Source organism: Passer domesticus, chromosome 16 (genome assembly GCF_036417665.1).
Source record: "Passer domesticus isolate bPasDom1 chromosome 16, bPasDom1.hap1, whole genome shotgun sequence".
NCBI classification, from domain to species: Eukaryota; Metazoa; Chordata; class Aves; order Passeriformes; family Passeridae; genus Passer; species Passer domesticus.
The window spans coordinates 6,684,282-6,701,464 of record NC_087489.1 but is presented as its reverse complement, the minus strand read 5'-3'; the positions used below and the strand labels follow the sequence as shown (position 1 = coordinate 6,701,464).

The following is a 17,183-nucleotide window of genomic DNA, read 5'->3' as shown; positions in this document are numbered from 1 at the left end:
CAGCCAGAGCCCACATTTTTGGCATGTATTTGTCAGAATAAACTTAATTGGAAAATTATCCATTAGGCAATAATTTCATTGTTGTTGACTATTAGACCGAGATGTTGCAATTTCTTTGATAAGAGTGCCAGTTTTTCCTGCTCTATGTTCATCTGATTACAGCCTGATAGATTGCTAAAAAGGGATTTATCTGGGCTGCCACAGATATACAAGTAATGGGATTATAGGCAGATCAGCTCTTCCTCTCACATCTAAGTCCTATGTTTAGCTGGAACTGGGAATTTGACTTTCCTTCTGGAGTGAGCTGCATTTAGCTGAGCCCTCAGGCTATTCATGGAGGAAGGCTGTTTTCAGAAACAAGCTGCTCACAGGGGCAAGAGACAGCCAGAACAGCCTTGGGAAAGCTCAGGGCTCTGGGAGTGGAGACAGGAGCTTTGCACTGGTGACAGGGTGTGCCAGGCAGAAACCTAGACAGGCAGCAAAGTGACTCACGCAGAAATACAGGAGGGACACGAGGAATTGGAAAGACGGAAACCAGGCAGGGAAATGAAAGAAGTTATCAGAGGTAGGGAGCTCAAGAACCCCCGTGCTCACTCACTGCTGGTTCTGTGCCAGTGACTCCTGCTGAGGGGTGGCATGAGCAGGATGTGCAGCTCCTGCTGCAATACCCCTTTCTCTGCAAAATAGAAGCTAAAATTGCAGCCCTGCCCCAGCCAGACTTGCCCTGACCCCCCCAGCACAAAAGCTGTGCTACCATGGGGAGCCCAGCTGGGACCAGCCCTTCTGCTGGGGGCCAGGTGGGAGCAGCTGTGGTCCTTCCAGGGTGAGCCTTAACTGAGTCCCTACAAAAACCTACAAAAAAAAAAATTCAGGGGCCAATAGACTCAGGCATTAAAAATCCCAGCAGGTTTCTATGGCTTTGTAGATCCTGGGTATGATTGATTTGTGACTGGCATTTCCACTGAGGGAGGGGGATGTGCCTGTGATGACACAGAGAAACGTACATGGGAGGGGACAATTAGATCATCTCAATTAAGGGCTGATCCCTTCAGCCTTGAGGCTTGTTTGGCTTGCTGGAGGGGTTTAGTGTAGCCCTTGTATGGTTTTAGCCTTTCAGATGTCCTTTCCTCCAGAGCCTGCTGCAATTCCCTATCCTCAAAAAAAAGCCCTGCAAGTCCCAGTCCCCCTTGGTCTGTAAGGACTGCAAGACAAATCAATTTCCACTGTGATCCTACCAGACTCTAGAAGATACCCAGCCTATAGCTTTCTCCATGCCAGAGTGACACCTTTTTTCTTTAATCAGTCCTTCCTTGCATGGGTAGCCTTGCCCACATAAGTCTTCCAGCTGAAGTCATTTGAGTTTGCTATTTACCTAAAGTCTTGTTTTCCCAAAGAAGGGCTGTGCAGGCTGGAGCTCCATGCCTGGAAAAGGGAACTGTTCACCTCATCTGCTCGGGGCTGTCTTGGCCTCTTTCAGTTTCACAAACACCTCCCTAACAAATCAGCTGCTCACCCTGAGCTGTAATACCTCAGCTTTAACTCTACATCAGCTTTTGCTCTGGCCACACTACTGCAGCCCAAAGTGTCTGCAAATCCCCAAGGAATTTTGGCTCTGCCCTGTGACTCCTGCAAATGGGCTTCCACTTTATCTGAAGGCATTGCTGCAGCCAGGCCTTTGGGAAGAGGGGTCTCACCATGGAATACAGCAAGTTTTAGTGAAATTGCAATTTCACAAAATGCAATTACTTTAGCACTGAGAGCTTACACCCTCTCTCCTCACACACCTCTCACACAGCCAGGCTGCAGCTGCCTGCTTTCTCCAAGAGTCTCTGACTCTAGCTGAGTCAGCAAATGTTGGCTGCTGTCTCACTGTCCTCTTGTTGCCGTGTCCTTCCCCAAGCAGACACGTCTCCGTCAGAAGCAGCCAGCCTCAGCAGCTCCAGCAGCATTGGGGTGAGCACGCTGTGTGCCATCTGCGGGGACCGCGCCACCGGCAAGCACTACGGGGCTTCCAGCTGCGATGGCTGCAAAGGCTTCTTCAGGAGGAGCGTCAGGAAGAACCACATGTACTCCTGCAGGTGAGGACAGAGGGCACAGACACTCATGGCTCAGACAGGACAGCCCCTCACAGCTCAGTCAAAGCCCTCAAAGTGCAGCAGCACTGCCCCTCATCCTCTTCATCCTCCCTGCATCCTCCTCTGCTTTCCCTGAGCTGAGCCCTCAGCTGGGAGGGGTCAGTGACTGCCCTGACTTTGGGACTGCTCACTGGGGAAAGACCCTGGAAGGTCTTGACCCATATTTTAGGGGCCAAGCACATGTTCTTGCAAATGGGTATGGCCACCCATGGATGTGGCCAGCAAGCAGCAGGTGCCAGGGGAGGAGCCCCATTTCAGGGACTTAGCACCTTGCTGCTGAGTGCAGCACAAACCTTGCTCTCCCTGGGGGCAATCCTCCTCCATCACCAGATGGATGTGTGCCTGCCATCCAGCTACAATGCTGTCACTGCCTGTGACATGACACAAGAACACCTGAGGAGCACCATGGGGGAAGCATAACATGCACTTTTCTGAGGATGAGGCACTCGTGTTGCTCCTGAAATTCATGCACTGCACCTCGTGCCATTGGGGGTAGCCCACGGCTTTCCTGTGCCTTCAGCAGCTGTGACCTGCCTGCTGCTGGCATTGAGCAACTCACTTGTAGGGAGTCCAAAGGAAACTGAAGAATCCTCTGTTCACAGTGTCGAAATCCCTTGGGCTTTTTGAATCAGTTACTCCTGATGGCCTGACAGCCACTTGGAGAGCATGAAGAGCAACACAACTCTAAAACCTGAGTGACAGAAGGAAGCCCCAGGTTTATGAGTGCCTGTGAAGCACATCATCATTTGCACCCCAGGGTTATTTAAGGTGGCTGCCCAGGGAGGCCCCTCCCCACAACTCCATCAGAAAGGCCAAGGTGCCTGGTTCTGTGGAAGCTGAGGCTTTTATATGCACTACAGGAATATTTTAAGAGCTGCTTTCAGGCATCCATTTGGGCAAATCATAGCTTGGGGCCTTTAAAAAGCAGAGTAGAAAGAAGCCCTTTCAAAAGCTACAGAATTCAGCATGGCTGGGAGCCCTTCTCCAGCTCTGTACTCCTTTGTCTTTACTCTGCAAACTGGATCAATCTGCTGTAAATTAGAGCAAATTTGCAAGTGAAATTCATGCTGCAAGTGGCCACCCGGCTTGTAAATCACACACATGGGAGATCAGTTTTCCCCACCATGCGCAGGGGATTTGGTGACACAAGCCTGGAGGGAAGGAGCTGGTTCCTTCCCAAGTCCTCTCTGAAGTGCAAGTGGCAGCAGAGCAGTTTGCAGAGCAGCAATGCTGTCCAGAAGGTCAGAAACAACCTCTGAGAATCCCAGACACAGCTCTGGAGAGATGCAGGAACTTAAACTGACTTCTTAACCTCACAAATGGGCTACTACAACCTTCCACCTCTTTTTAAAATTCACAATAAAGGCATTTTCCCTTTCATTCTACTGGGGTCTAACTTACAACAGCAACTTCCAAGTTGGTTCTGACTCTCTTAAATCACACTTTTAACTTCCCTGGGGTTTGTTAGTCCACTATAGACATCCTATCCCTAGTGGTTACTGAGTAGTCTGAGCTCCTGCATGTGACTCAGTTCTAGTCTGTCCATATTGACCAGGCACAGGGGAGAACTGAGATTTTGCTGCAAAAAGGAAACCACAGGTTAAAGCTGGAGTGGAAAAATCACAGCCTGGGGCTCCTCTCTCAGGGCGAGCCTCTGGGAACCTTCTCTGAGCATATCTTGGAGCCTGGGGCTCTGCCTTGTCCTGCCTTCAGGCTCAGCCTTGCCACTCCTCACACCTTTCCTCCTTCCTTCCTTCCCAGGTTTAACAGGCAGTGTGTGGTAGACAAAGACAAAAGAAACCAGTGCCGGTACTGCAGGCTGAAGAAGTGCTTCCGAGCGGGAATGAAGAAGGAAGGTGGGTGCCTCTGCCTTCCCCCAGCAGCAGTCCCTGACGCTGCCTGGGTGTGTTTGAGGGAGCCCTTGCAGCCAAGGCTGGTCCCTGCCAGGTGCACACCTGCCCAGCCACCTCAGCCCTGTGTTCCCTGCACTGTTCTCTCCTGGGCACAGATCCTGACCCCCACCACAGGGGGATTTAGGGAGAATCCATGCCTGTGTCTCAGAGCTGCCCATGTTTGTGCACACAATCACACCCGGGGCTCTCCAGCTCACTCTTGCTCACACTGACACACACAGCACCTGGGGTCCCACATTGCAGTCCACTGGAGGGCTTTGGGAATGCTTCTCCACATCACTGAGGAGCAGAAACTTCAAAGAGGGCCTGGGAATTTGGAAAGACTTTGGTAAAACTGCTCCAAGTGCTATCTCAGAGTGACCACAAAACCCACAGCTGGCTAGGTGAGTGCAGCAAAAGTCACACTGACATTTTGGACCTTTTTTTTCCTGATAGATATATAGATTCTTGTTGACCCTCTGCAGAGAGGCAGTGAGTTTAGTTTAGTTTCAGCCACAGCAGAAAGGAACCAGAGTAAAGTGGAACATTTTTGCTATTTAACAGCATGAGAAGAGTAGAGATATCCCTACATGGCCCATGCTCACCCCCTCAGCTCCCCTACCTCCCTGTCTCTGCAGCCCTTACAGGTCCCCATGGCAGGATTCTCCCCTTGTTTAGTCCTGTTTTGAGAAGGGACAGGAGAACCTGGTGGCTTTGATGGTGCTCCTGTTAGAGGAGGGACAAACTGCCAGGGCAGAGGCATCCCACAGAGCTCACCTCACTCATGTCTGCAAAGGGACAACTGGGAGGCATTCAGCCCTGTTATTCCTTGCAGGGAAATTAAACCCCATGCTCCTCCCAGTTCACACTGCCTCAAGGAGAAACTTTGGAGTAAAAGGGTCCTTGAAGACAACAGGGAAGTACCAGTGGTACGTTGGTGGCTGCAGGAAAACCTCTGAGCAGGAATATTTATTCCCTGTAAAAGGGGATGAGGTATCACAAGCAACTTTTCTTGAGTTTTCCTGAAGAATATAGGAATCCTCCTCTCCATGCAGCTCATCCCCTGCCCAGAGCTGTGCTGTTGTCTGTTAATATTCAATAGAAGTTACATTAGGTGCATGACCAGCTAATACTGAGCAAACATTTGGAAAACATCATGGCATGACTGAACTCAGGGGCCTGCTACTGATAACAAGCAGCATAACCTTGAGAGCTCCTATTTACAGCCGCTGACTGCAGGGCTTTTCTCCTGGCCCAGCCTCATTATTGCTTTTTATCAGGTGGATTTATACATGGAGAACGTATCAATCCGGAGAGCCACCAGCCCAAGGCAGGGACGGTGCTGTTTCCCCTGCCATGGATCAATAGCTTATTTGAGCAGATGGCTCTGAGTGGCATGGCCAGGGTGAGATACAGCCAGCCCAGGCCTCGTGACAGACAGAGCAGGCAAATCCTCCCCCTCAAAGCCCTCAAGACTAGACAAAACAGAAGCACACTGGGGTCAGACCTGTCCTGGGATGCTTTTACAATAAGGTATGAGAGCTCTTTTGCTCTGGATGGATAAGCAGGAGCAGTTCTGCACTTCCTTCCTTATTGTAGTTGAGACAGAAGTTTTCCAACTACACCTACCCAGTGCAACAGCTTTTCTGAATGGAGCTCACAGGAGTCATGTGGGCAAGGAAACCTCGCAGATACTCCTCCATTTCACACATCACCTTTGGGCTGCATACATGAGCATGGCCACTGCTTCAAACCCCATATCATGAAATCAAAAAACTCAGATCCTTTGCCAGGAAATTTTCCCCACTGAACTCTACAGGTGTTTGGGTTCTGAATCAACCCCATCCCTGGAAAGTCTAATAAAGCAAATAAGAAATCAGATCCATCAGATGCAGTCAGCTCTCGCTGGAATCCATCCCAAACCAGACACAGCTGCACCTCCGCCCTGCCTGGCAGGGAAGCTGGGAAACTGCAGCTAAGGAAGGGGAACGCCAGAAGTCTGTGCTGGTTTTCAGTGTGCATTGCCATGAACGACCTGCAGCTCAGCCAAAATCCTCTCTTGCAGCTGTACAAAATGAACGGGACCGAATCAGCACCCGCAGATCAAGTTACGAGGACAGCAGCCTGCCCTCCATCAATGCCCTCCTGCACGCAGAAGCCCTGGCACAGCAGGTACCTCTTCTCTCTTCTTTATCAAATACAAAAGCATCAGGCACTACCTGGAGTGTAGAGCCAGCTGAGTATTTAATAGCCAAGTCTTCAAATTATCACCTCTTTTCTAAGTGGTTTATCTGCCAACTCAACACTGGTTTTTCAAAAAGCATTTGTTACCTGAAACCATCCCTTTAAATCTCCTTAGTCCAGAACTCAGTTGTAACAATATGAAATTATTTGTTCTGCTTTAATGGGACACAGGAAGCCTGGAGAGCCTGATGGAAGAAAGTAGAGTAGAATCATTGCAATCCAAAGAGCTGTGGCTGCCTAAGCCCACGAGGGGCTGGCCTTGCATGAGCAGCCTCCCTTCCCCATGAGCTGTTAGGAACTTTGGATTCCTGCACAGTTTCACGAGGAATCAGTTTCCTGCTTGTTTTATGCAGATACCTTTTCCAGTGTTGCCTGAAATTCCCTGTTTCCACTTGCAGACTGCCAAGATTCGTTTCCTAGAGTGTTCACATTGCAAAGATTACTCTGATTTAAGAGGCTGGATACTGCAAATGGTGTACACAGCTCTGGGAGGACACAGGACAGGATGGGCACACACAGCCTGCAGGGAGGGTTTGTCTGTGAGAACAAGTGATGAGGATGGAGCTGTGCTGGAGGCAGGAGCTGCCACCCTTCATGGAGCTGGGGAGAATAGAACTCTGTGTCCTGGGGACAATGAACAGGGGGTTGAGTTGGCAGTCCGTGCTGCCTCGAGGGTCACACTGCCCTGAAGGCTGCCCTGGGAGATGCTCCAGGACAGGACGTGCTGTGCTCTGGCTCCACACGAGGCTCAGGCTGTAAGGTCCACTTCCCCAAGGAGGGGATATGCCAGAACGGCCAAGGGCCAATCTTGTACACAAAAAGCACATCCAGTCTCATCCCACATCTCACCTTGTCCTACGCAGCCCTGAATACATTTATATACCCTATAAAAATAAGACTGATGCTGCTCCCAGAGGTGTGAGACAAGGGGGTCTCGAGTCACCAAATCTACAAGGGAAGGTCATTTCTGGGGCTCAGGGTCCTGCAGTGCCATCACATGAAAGAAGGGTTTGCTGATAAAAACTACAACCATGGACAAATCCAGGGGAGCTCCTGCTCTCCCACAGAGCACAGAGAGATTCATTAAACAAGGCAGGCTCCAGCACGGTAATTGGTAACTTTTATGTGCCTTGCTAATTAGAACAAGATACTGCTGAGGAGCTGCTTTCTCCAAGATCTAGGGTCACTCACCCAGAGGTCTTTATTTATTTGCTAAGCCTTCCGGGCCCTCTGATTAGGGTAATACATGGTGAGATTTTTACAATCTTATTTATTCAATAATAGCTGGTGAGCTGGAAAGCCTCCAGGTAATGCAACCTGAAAAAAAAAAATGCAGGTGGCATTTGAATTCCATTTCCTTGGGGAGGCCAGCAGGGTCCGAGCTGAAAATGCTGGCAGGAATAGGACAGGAAGAGCTGATGCTGTACAAGAGCACAGAGGGCAGGCAGAGGGCAATGATGGGGTTGAGTTAATTGCTTACAGAAGCATGAGGATAAAGTAGTGACTAAGGGCAAATTTTTAGATGACCTGGGTGAGCAGCTATGCATGAGAACCAGGCAGGAGGTTGGGTGCCTGGTTTGGGGGAGATGTTCTGTCCAGCTCTGTGACAGTACTTGCAGAGTTGTCAGGGCTGTCCTTTGTAAATGAAGTGGCAATCACAAATAATTTGCCATGTAACAAATGTCACCCGTGTTGTGGGCATGTTTGAACTTGCCCAGTTTTGCCAAAAGGACCTAAAAGCCAGTGGGAGGTGGGAGACTGTTATCTTTTAAGTCTGCCCTTAGCTATTCAGAGTGGATAATGTCAAATGTTAATGACCTGGTGCTCACAGAAAGCAATGTCAGACCTAGAAAGCTGTGGCCTGGTGAGCTCACAATGACTCAGGAGAGGAGCAGAGCCTGCTCTCCTCCTGTGGAAAGCAGACATGGCAGCTCTGCCTCTGGAGCAGGCTGGAAGGGGGAGCAGCTCTCTGCACTTTGGTGGGACCAAGTGCAGCAGCACTGGTGGATGTGTCCTTTCTACTGGTGAGGCTGACTGCCACACAAGCCCCTCTGTTCCCTCCTGGATCTTGACTGAGCACACTTGTTCAGTGGGAGGAAGATCCTGGCTTTAGGAATGTTTCCTCTGTGCTTTCCAGTCTGTTCAAGGCATTACAGTTTACCAAGATGATCCCCAGCCTCTACCCTGCAGTGTTTCATGTTCACAGGCCCCCCAAGCTGATCTGAGTTTAAATGAGTCTTGTTGGGTCACCTGTCCTGGGAGCTGGGTGTGTGCCACAGAAAAATGTAATTATAATTTCTGGAGTCTGCATCAACACAACCCATGGGCTGGGGATTTTCCTCTCTGTGGTTCCTCTGTGGCACTGAAAGCTGAAGGATCTCTTCTCTCCTTCCAGATATCATCCCCAGTTCCTGTGCTCAATGGAGACATCCGAGGGAAGAAGATTGCCAATATTTCCGACGTGTGTGAGTCCATGAAGCAGCAGCTGCTGGTGCTGGTGGAGTGGGCCAAGTACATCCCCCCCTTCTGTGAGCTGCCCCTGGATGACCAGGCAAGTCCCCCCATCCACCCCACCTCGCCCTGCCCTGCTAAAGGCAGCGGGGAGCCAAAACCAGCTGAGACCTTCAGAGAAAATGCTCATTGTGCACTCTGTTATCCTGACTGCTGCAGCTGATTGGGAGCAGCATCCATACAATGCCAGCACAGACCAGGCATCCATACAATGCCAGCACGGGCCACTTGCATGTGCAGCTAATCAGCCCATGAGCACGGCCAGATAACACTGAGCTTGAATTAGGTCGTTATCAGATGAGCATTTTGGGGTCAGCCAGTCATTTATTAATTATAGTTTGCACAGCACTTTGAAAACCTGAAGTGCTTGACAAATGCTTGGGGTAATCAGAATGAGCAGGAGAGATTTCTGGCCTAAGGTCTGCCCAAAATTTAAAACCTGTCTGTCTCTTGCTGCTTCTTGCCTAGGGGTATGTTTGTATCCATGCTCCCAGCTTGGATTTTTGAAGCTATACACTAGTTTGCTCCCACGGCAGTAGAAAATCCTTTTCCAGGATTAAAAAGCAAGGATATATTTGCATTTAACAGAAATTACTAAAATGGCATTTGTGAGTTCCCTAATGAAGATAAGCACAGTGGGTTTGGTGTGCTCTGTAGAACTGCACTGCAGCATCCCAGGCAGCCTCAAAGAGCTACAAGGAGAGGCCTCCCGTGGATGTCTGAATTTCAGAGGGCTGCAGCAGGTGTTGAAGGACATGACGTGTGCCCAGCCTTGAGCAGCACATGTGGCTGGGACAGCACTTCTGGCAGGGCCAGCACAGGTCCTGTCACAGGTAGGAAGGGATTTCCAGTCTGTCCAGTGTACAGTCACAAACCAGTTTGTGTTTTCTTCAGCTAGGACCAGTCTCCAGCCCTGTCGACCTAAGGGTAATTTTTATATAATGAAGAAAAAGGATATTCAGTCGAGAGTGTCCAGCTGATCAAAACCCCCTAAATCCTAAATCTGAGTTCTTTAGTAACCACCCAGCAGCACCCAGAGCTCTGGGGAATTCAGTGCTCTTAAAATGGGAGCATGTTTCCTTTTTTTTTCTATTGTGTGCAAGTGCTAAATTGTTTAAAATGATAAGAAATCTGTTAAACTGCTAAGGAAAATACAATTCATAATTTATGGAAACCACAATGGACTCCAATGGCAAATGCCATTTACACAGCACATGCAAATGAACAGGCTGCAGCCCAGCACAGACCAGGGGCAGCTCTGCACAACCCATCACATCCTTCTGCCATTTGGAACAGAGGCCCTAAACCTGGCCAATAACTCTGCAAACTACAGCAACTTCCACATGAGCTCATTTTACAGTTGTGGGGCTGCAAATTTCCTCAAAAGAGAAAACAGAGCCTAAAGATGGCACAGTTTGAACCCTGCCTTCCCACAAGGGAGAGGCTGCTCCATGAAACAGATCTCCTTTTGTAGAAAAGATCATTCCCAACCCCTCACCCTCCTTCTGCACCAAAATGTCAAAACTCCCATGTTTGGTGGGGCAAAGAGTTTCATCTCAAAGTTCAAATTCTGCTTTGTTGTGTTACAACTGTAGATCTATCCTAATTCACAGTGGAACGATGTATCTCAGGTTCATCACTGCAAGAACAAATATCAAACGAGATGGTTTGGCCTTCTTGAAGTAATTCACTTTTACCCTGCTCAAACAAGGAAATTCTCTGGACACAATTCTGTGAACTGAATTTGCGATAGGCAGGAAATTTTTAGGTGAGAGCTTCACTCTCTCCTGGGGCTGGCAGTTTTTTCCTTGTCATAGCTTTGTCAGGTAGGAAAGCTCAGTTTTGTGCAGCTCTGGTAATTCCAAGCAGCTCAGCTAACATATCCACCCATGTTTGGACAGCGATAGAGAAAAGCTAGATTTTGGCATCTAGATAAAGATTCCCCAGTATCATGTGTGCACAGTCTTTTTGCAAGGATCTCTATTTATTTTGCATATTTTTTTTTACCATCTGGGGTGAAAAAAAACCAAAAACCTCTCTCCTAGACATCAGCATGCTTCCTAACCAGAGCTCTCTTCTATGGGTGATACATTCTCCTTGCATTCCTGGTAGGGTAAGGCTTCTCTTGGCTTTGACAGATGCTGAGGGTAACACACTGGAAAAGTGGACCATTCCCATCAGGACATACTTTTCAGCATTTCTCTATTAATGTTTAATGATTGTTTTCTCCAGCAGAAGATCCTGGCTGGACATTAAGAAGTCTCTGTGTCAGGATGTCCAATTGTTAACTTCTCTTTCTGCCTAAATCTCTGAAATTTTTAACTGAAGGAGGGCAAAAGATTCAGAACATTCTCAGGAGCCACTGGAGGGTGTAAAGTGAAACACTTCAATCATTAACATCAGGGGAGAAAAACATCCCTTTGGCTTCCCTTCCCCAGTTCCTGTGGCTGTGCAGGGGATGAATGGCCAGGGGGTGACCCCACTGGCCAGCTGGACATGGGAACCCATGGCTGTGATTGCAGTGGGAGGTGGGCACAGCCCAGAGGGACAGCAGTGTCCAACAGCAGGGACTGTGCTTCTCCCCACTTCCCAGGGTGGAGTGTGGTCCCTGGTTCTACACTTGGTGGGAGCTGTCTGCAAACAGCCCACACTGGTGGCAGGTCCTGGGACAGTCTAGCATGGTCCTGCTCATGGCATGTGCCCTGAGTATGGGATATTTCAGGTGCTGTCTCCTACCTGCTGATTCTGCTGGGTTTATAACTGGTTTAGCACAGAGCATTATTTGATCTCTTTCTCTGCCTGTAACTGAAGAGGGGCCCTCACTCCCATCCTTGAGTGCAGTACAGGAGTGCTGAGCTTTCCCTCTTGCTGACATGAAATCAGTTTTTGTCTCAGTCCCTGCATCACCCAAATAACTTCTCCCTGCCCTTGCAGGTAGCACTGCTGCGTGCACACGCAGGGGAGCATCTGTTACTGGGAGCTGCCAAGAGGTCCATGGTGTTCAAGGATGTCTTGCTGCTAGGTAAAAATTGCACTTCTGCTCCCAACCCATCTGTTTCTGTGGCACTTCCCTGCTGGGGTGAAGCAGAGGGTGGCTCAGTGTTTGGGGACATCCTTTTTGCAGGGTGGTGGCTTGAGCTGTTCTGTATTTTAGCAAGCCCAGCACAACCTTTGGGTGCAGCTAGGCCTGGCTGACATTGACATCAAAGCCATGAGGTGTGGCAAAATTGGGGACTGTGTGAACATTCATGGTGTAGCCCCAGGTTTGTGTAAGCAGACTGTGGTGGGATTGAGAAAAAAGCTCTCACTCCTTGGTCAGCTTTTCCTCACTTGTGTAGCTCCTGCGTGATGAGAAGCTGCTCTGGCAACACAGATCAAAATTTCTCATGTTCTGAGACATGGTAGGGGCTGAAGGAGGAACTTCTTAATTCCTCCACCCCAAAATTATCTCAGCATCATCTACCTGCATTTTGAACTCCTTGTCACCCCAGCTAAGTTTGAGCAATGACAAAATGATGGTCTGTGCTGCTTGTCTGAAGGCAATGACCACATCATCCCACGGAACTGCCCCGAGCTGGTGGAGGTGAACCGTGTGGCCATCCGCATCCTGGACGAGCTGGTGTTGCCCTTCCAGGAGCTGCAGATAGATGACAACGAATATGCCTGCTTGAAAGCCATCATCTTCTTTGACCCAGGTATGGCCCAGCTTGGTGAGGGTTACCATCAGAGGGGCCTAGTCTGGATTATGCTGACTAACACCAGTCCTGAGTGGTGGAAAAGCTGCCTGGTCTCTCTGGGCCAAACTGTTCTTAGAGAGGGAGGAGAGAAGTCAGTGTAAGACGATGGGGAATCAGAGGCAGCTCCCCTCAGGCTTCCTTCCTGCTGTCACTGGCAGGCAGCTCCCAGGGCAGCAGCCTGGAGAGCTGGCTGTGTGGCTCGTTGCAGATGCCAAGGGGCTGAGTGACCCGTCCAAGATCAAGCGGATGCGGTACCAGGTGCAGGTGAGCCTGGAGGATTACATCAACGACCGGCAGTACGACTCGCGCGGCCGCTTCGGGGAGCTGCTGCTGCTGCTGCCCGTGCTGCAGAGCATCACCTGGCAGATGATAGAGCAGATCCAGTTCGTCAAGCTCTTTGGCATGGCTAAGATTGACAACCTGCTGCAGGAGATGCTGCTGGGAGGTGAGTACTTGAGGTCTCTTGGCATTCCCTGACTGTTGTCCCCTTGAGACCCTCCTTAGTCACTGCTCCCTATCTAGCAAAGTTAGAGACAGCCAGTCTGCAGGTCAGCCCTTGACTCACACAAAATCATCTCCCCTGTCCTTGACAGGGGTAACCAAAGGTCCTCTACTTCTTCTCACCTAAAGAGATGCATCAGCTGTGCCTCTGTTTACAGGGAGGTATCCCCAGCTTTCTGCACACAGACAAGCTTTGCTGTGCAGCCCCCAGACTCCTACCTGGCAGCCATTTCACCAATTCTCCTCTGTCAGAAGGGACTCATCAGAACAAAAAGGTCTGAAAGCTCAGGCTGAAAGAACATCCTAGATTTTCTAGTGGGAGCATCCAATGGGACAAAACAAAATGAAAAGTTCCCACTGTGCTATTCTGCACGTGGAGGTGTGACTAAGGAATATAATCCTGTATAAGAGGACATGCAGGCAGCAGGCAGGGGTTAGTGAGTTCAAGGCACACATGCAGGAAAAAGGGAGGGGTGTACTCCAGTCACCTGTGCACAAGGTGATGGTGCACGAAGCCTTGGACATTTGGATGCAGTGAGTCTGCCTATCTGAACTGTTTCCTTGTGCCATTGTGGCCATTAATGTCTTCTGCATGTTCTTAGGCTCATCGAGTGAAACGCCGCACACCCACCACCACCTGCACCCTCACCTGATCCAGGAGAACCTGGGAACAAACGTCATTGTGGCCAACACAATGCCTCCTCAGATGCACAATGGGCAGATGTGTGAGTATATCCAGAGAGACAGAGAGCTCCTGGGAGAAACCAGGAGCTTTCCAGTGGGCCTGTGGAGGTAGTTTCTACCTTGCATGGAAATCTGCAAGCAAGACAAAATCTCGGGTAATGAGTGTGTGAGAAATTCCTATGCAGAAAGGAGGGAAAGACAAACAGAGAGGTGGGTTAGATTAGATTAGGCCAGACTAACTGATTCAACAAGATACTCCTTGTCAGACTGCAACTTTTACATAGCCCTTAAGGGATGAATGGTCCTATCCAGAGCTTAGTGAAATCAGTGGAAAGGCTCTCCTTCCCTTGAGTGGTTAAGACACACTTCAGTTTGTCCTCTGCAAAAACACAGGAGGATCTGGCCACCAAATGGGGCCACCACTGGGGATCTTGTGCTGAGACAAGCTTGGCTGACCACAAATGTGATTAGTAGAGGTCAAAATGTCAGCAGCTCCCCTTATTTGATGTTGGTTATTGTGGTTCTCCTGGGGTATCAAACCATGCCTGCATGTCCGGGCTGCTCCACAGCAAACACACAAGCCCTTAAGAGCCTCTGCTGTGCTGACATCTGAACCCTGCACGACTGAGGACAGATCCCAGTGCTGTGAGGTTTGGTTTAAACTCTTCTAATTCGGTTTCTCTCTCTTCAGCTACTCCAGAAACTCCACAGCCGTCTCCACCCGCGGGCTCAGGGTCAGAGCAGTACAAGCTGCTGCCTGGAGCCATTGCAACCGTGGCGAAGCAGCCCACGTCCATCCCACAGCCTGCCATCACAAAACAGGAGGTCATCTAGCAGCCCCCACCCAGCCAGCCCCCTTCAGTGCACCGTGTGGGAGAACAGCCCAAAAGGACTCTGCCACTGTGAAAAGAGAAGCCATCCAGACGTCCCTGGGCACGGACACACGGACTTGCTTTTTGGACTGACCACCACCAGAAGCTGTCTTCCTGCAGCTACGGACAGCACGGGCCATGGGCAGTCCCAGAGGCCCAGAACTAAGGCTGATGCCTTGCCAAAACCCTCAGTCCTTGTAAGGAGGGCCAGATTCCTGCCTCCCTCTGCGGGGAGGTGGCAGTGACTGGCTGGGGACAGGCTGCTGCCCCACTGCCACCTCAGCACTGGTTCAGCCACATCAGACCCTGTGAATGAGCAATTCCCTGTGCCGTGGGAGTGGAGGACTTTCCTCCCACAGCCCTGCCAGCCCCCCTGGTAGTCCCCAGTCCAGCCAGACTTGGTGGAGGTGGAAGCTCCCCCAGGAGCACCACAGCAGGTGAAGCACATGGGGCTTGCCCAGGCAGCACTGCCAGAACTGCTCCTCAGCCTTGGCTAGTCCCAGGTCTTTGCGTGGTGTCACCCACCAGCACACTGAGCCCCCCAGCCAGACCTAACAAATCTTTTCAGCTGATGCTGGGGCAAAGTCTGGCCCACCAAGATACTCCACTATTTGGATCCCTCTGCCTCTTGAGGGGTTGTGATATTTCTGTGCCATGCCTGCCCTCACCACAATGCTCGGAGAGGCAACCACTGCCAAGCCCTTCCCTTGCACCACTCACTGCCTCCTGGAAATTAGAGGGACCTTGGGATTCCAGAGGTTTCAGCTAATGGGATGGGCTCACCCCTTTACAGGCTGGCAGCACTGCCCAAATATCTGGCCAACTACTGCTTGTCAGCAGTGAGAAGGCCACTGGATGCCTATTTGGAAGGAAGTGGGGGAAAGATGTAGGAAGGGGAAAGACCCATGGGGTGAGAAGAGCTAGAGCCTCACAGATTGGACCAAGGTCTTGGGCTTTCTAAGTGCTGGAAGCATTGGGACCCAGGATCTCAGTTCAGACCCAACTTAATGCCAAGATATGCCACACAATCTACTTCAATGCAGTGCCACTCCTTCAGCTTCGAGTGAGTGGCTGATAACAGATTTATAGGTCTTCATAACATGATAAGATTTCGTTATGACTCCTTCAGGCCTCAGAGTGTTTGAGAGCACCAGCCTCAAAAATACAATTATTTGGGTCCTGCAGAGAAAAGCGACAGAGGTCCAGCAATAACCCTGTCTCACCCAAGCCCCTTGGTTCTGCCCCAGCCTTGGGTCTGCCCCCCTGCTCTGCTCCCTCCTGCCCCTATCCCTGTTCCTCTGTGCCTGCCTGTGCCAAAACCCTGCAGATGTGACCTTTGGTTTACAGCAGAAAGCAGGAAAGGAGCCCTCCTGCTCCAGGTGCCAGCAGGGCTGGAGCTGCCGAGCCCTGCACACGGCAGGCCTGAGCCACTGCTGGCCTCTCGGGAGGATGAGGATGGTGGCCCCACGGCTGCCAGGAGGTCTCTGGTGGGGATAAATCTGAGCCAGCTCAGCCAGAGGAGCTGCAGCTGTGTCCCCTGATTTCCAATGCAAAATGAAACACCTCGTGCTGGCGGTGTCAGAGGTGTTGCACGGTCCCAGTGCTGGTGGCATCGTACCAAGTAATTTATTGCAATGATGAATCCAATCATTTTCTGTAAATTATTTTGTAAATCACATTGATTATTTATAATTGGGAGATTAAATACAAAAAAACCCCCCAACCCCAACCCTGTAATAAGCAGGCTGTCTTTTCCAACTGCAGCAACCTTTTTTCCTGTACGTAGACATACTTTGTGGGGAATCCTTTTTGGTCCATTTGCACCAAGTGTTCCTCAATATTGTATATTAACTTTTGCTGGTTTCTGCCTTCCAATAGAAACAGAAGAATATTTCTTCACAAGAGTTTGTATTCATTAAAAAAAAAGAAAAAAAAAGAAAAATAAATTCAAAAATATTTTCTAACTTTTCCCAGACAGATGGATTTCTTTCTTCTGGGAGGATTTATTTTAAATCAAGGGGCTAACCTCCCTGTTGGTCTGAGCACAAAGCATATGTGTATGGAGAAAATGCCCAAACAAGTGTTTGATGCTGTTGCCAGCTGTCACTATTTCCTGGCAAGCCCAATGTGTCTGTCCTGAAGCCACGTGTGCTGGAATCATAAGATTGAATGACAATCCAAATTTTCATTAAAAGAAAAACAAACATGGAGAATAAATATTTACTTTCATGATTCCAGGGAGCTTAAAGGCTTGAAGTAACCACATTCTGAAAGCCAAGCAAAGGAAGCTAAAATATATTATTCACATTTCAAACATGTTCATTTTCAAAGGTAATTTCTGAGCACTTTGGGGTGAGTGATTGTCCTTTGATTCTAACACAGCCACCCTACTGCTGGCAGCAGGTGGGAGCCACACTGAGCCTATGGGGCACAGTAAGATGATCAAGTGAAAATCAATTTATCACTGGCTGTAAAGGTGAAGAAATACACTGGCAATTAGAGAAGGCTCTTAATGACCTGCTTTTCTGACCACGGGAGCCTGTGCTCAGCTGTAGCATACCCAGGAAGAGGGGTGTAGATGGCTGTAAAGATTAGGGCTCTGGGAAG

General features: G+C 49.7%; 1 protein-coding gene across 4 annotated transcripts in view; it reads left to right on the top strand.

The window, feature by feature from the left end:
• Nucleotides 1-16,540, top strand: part of HNF4A (hepatocyte nuclear factor 4 alpha) — a 35,096-nt gene extending 18,556 nt beyond the window's left edge. For 2 of the 4 annotated variants that reach the window (XM_064391186.1, XM_064391184.1), the window contains exons 2-10: nt 1,901-2,078; nt 3,897-3,991; nt 6,093-6,199; nt 8,667-8,822; nt 11,717-11,804; nt 12,322-12,477; nt 12,728-12,964; nt 13,623-13,745; nt 14,396-16,540. In XM_064391186.1, the coding sequence (XP_064247256.1) occupies nt 1,901-2,078; nt 3,897-3,991; nt 6,093-6,199; nt 8,667-8,822; nt 11,717-11,804; nt 12,322-12,477; nt 12,728-12,964; nt 13,623-13,745; nt 14,396-14,538 (1,283 nt within the window). In that variant the 3' untranslated portion in view covers nt 14,539-16,540. The remainder of the gene's footprint in view (nt 1-1,900; nt 2,079-3,896; nt 3,992-6,092; nt 6,200-8,666; nt 8,823-11,716; nt 11,805-12,321; nt 12,478-12,727; nt 12,965-13,622; nt 13,746-14,395) is intronic. The other 2 variants (XM_064391187.1, XM_064391185.1) reach the window with 1 other exon arrangement.
• Nucleotides 16,541-17,183: the final 643 nt, after the last annotated feature.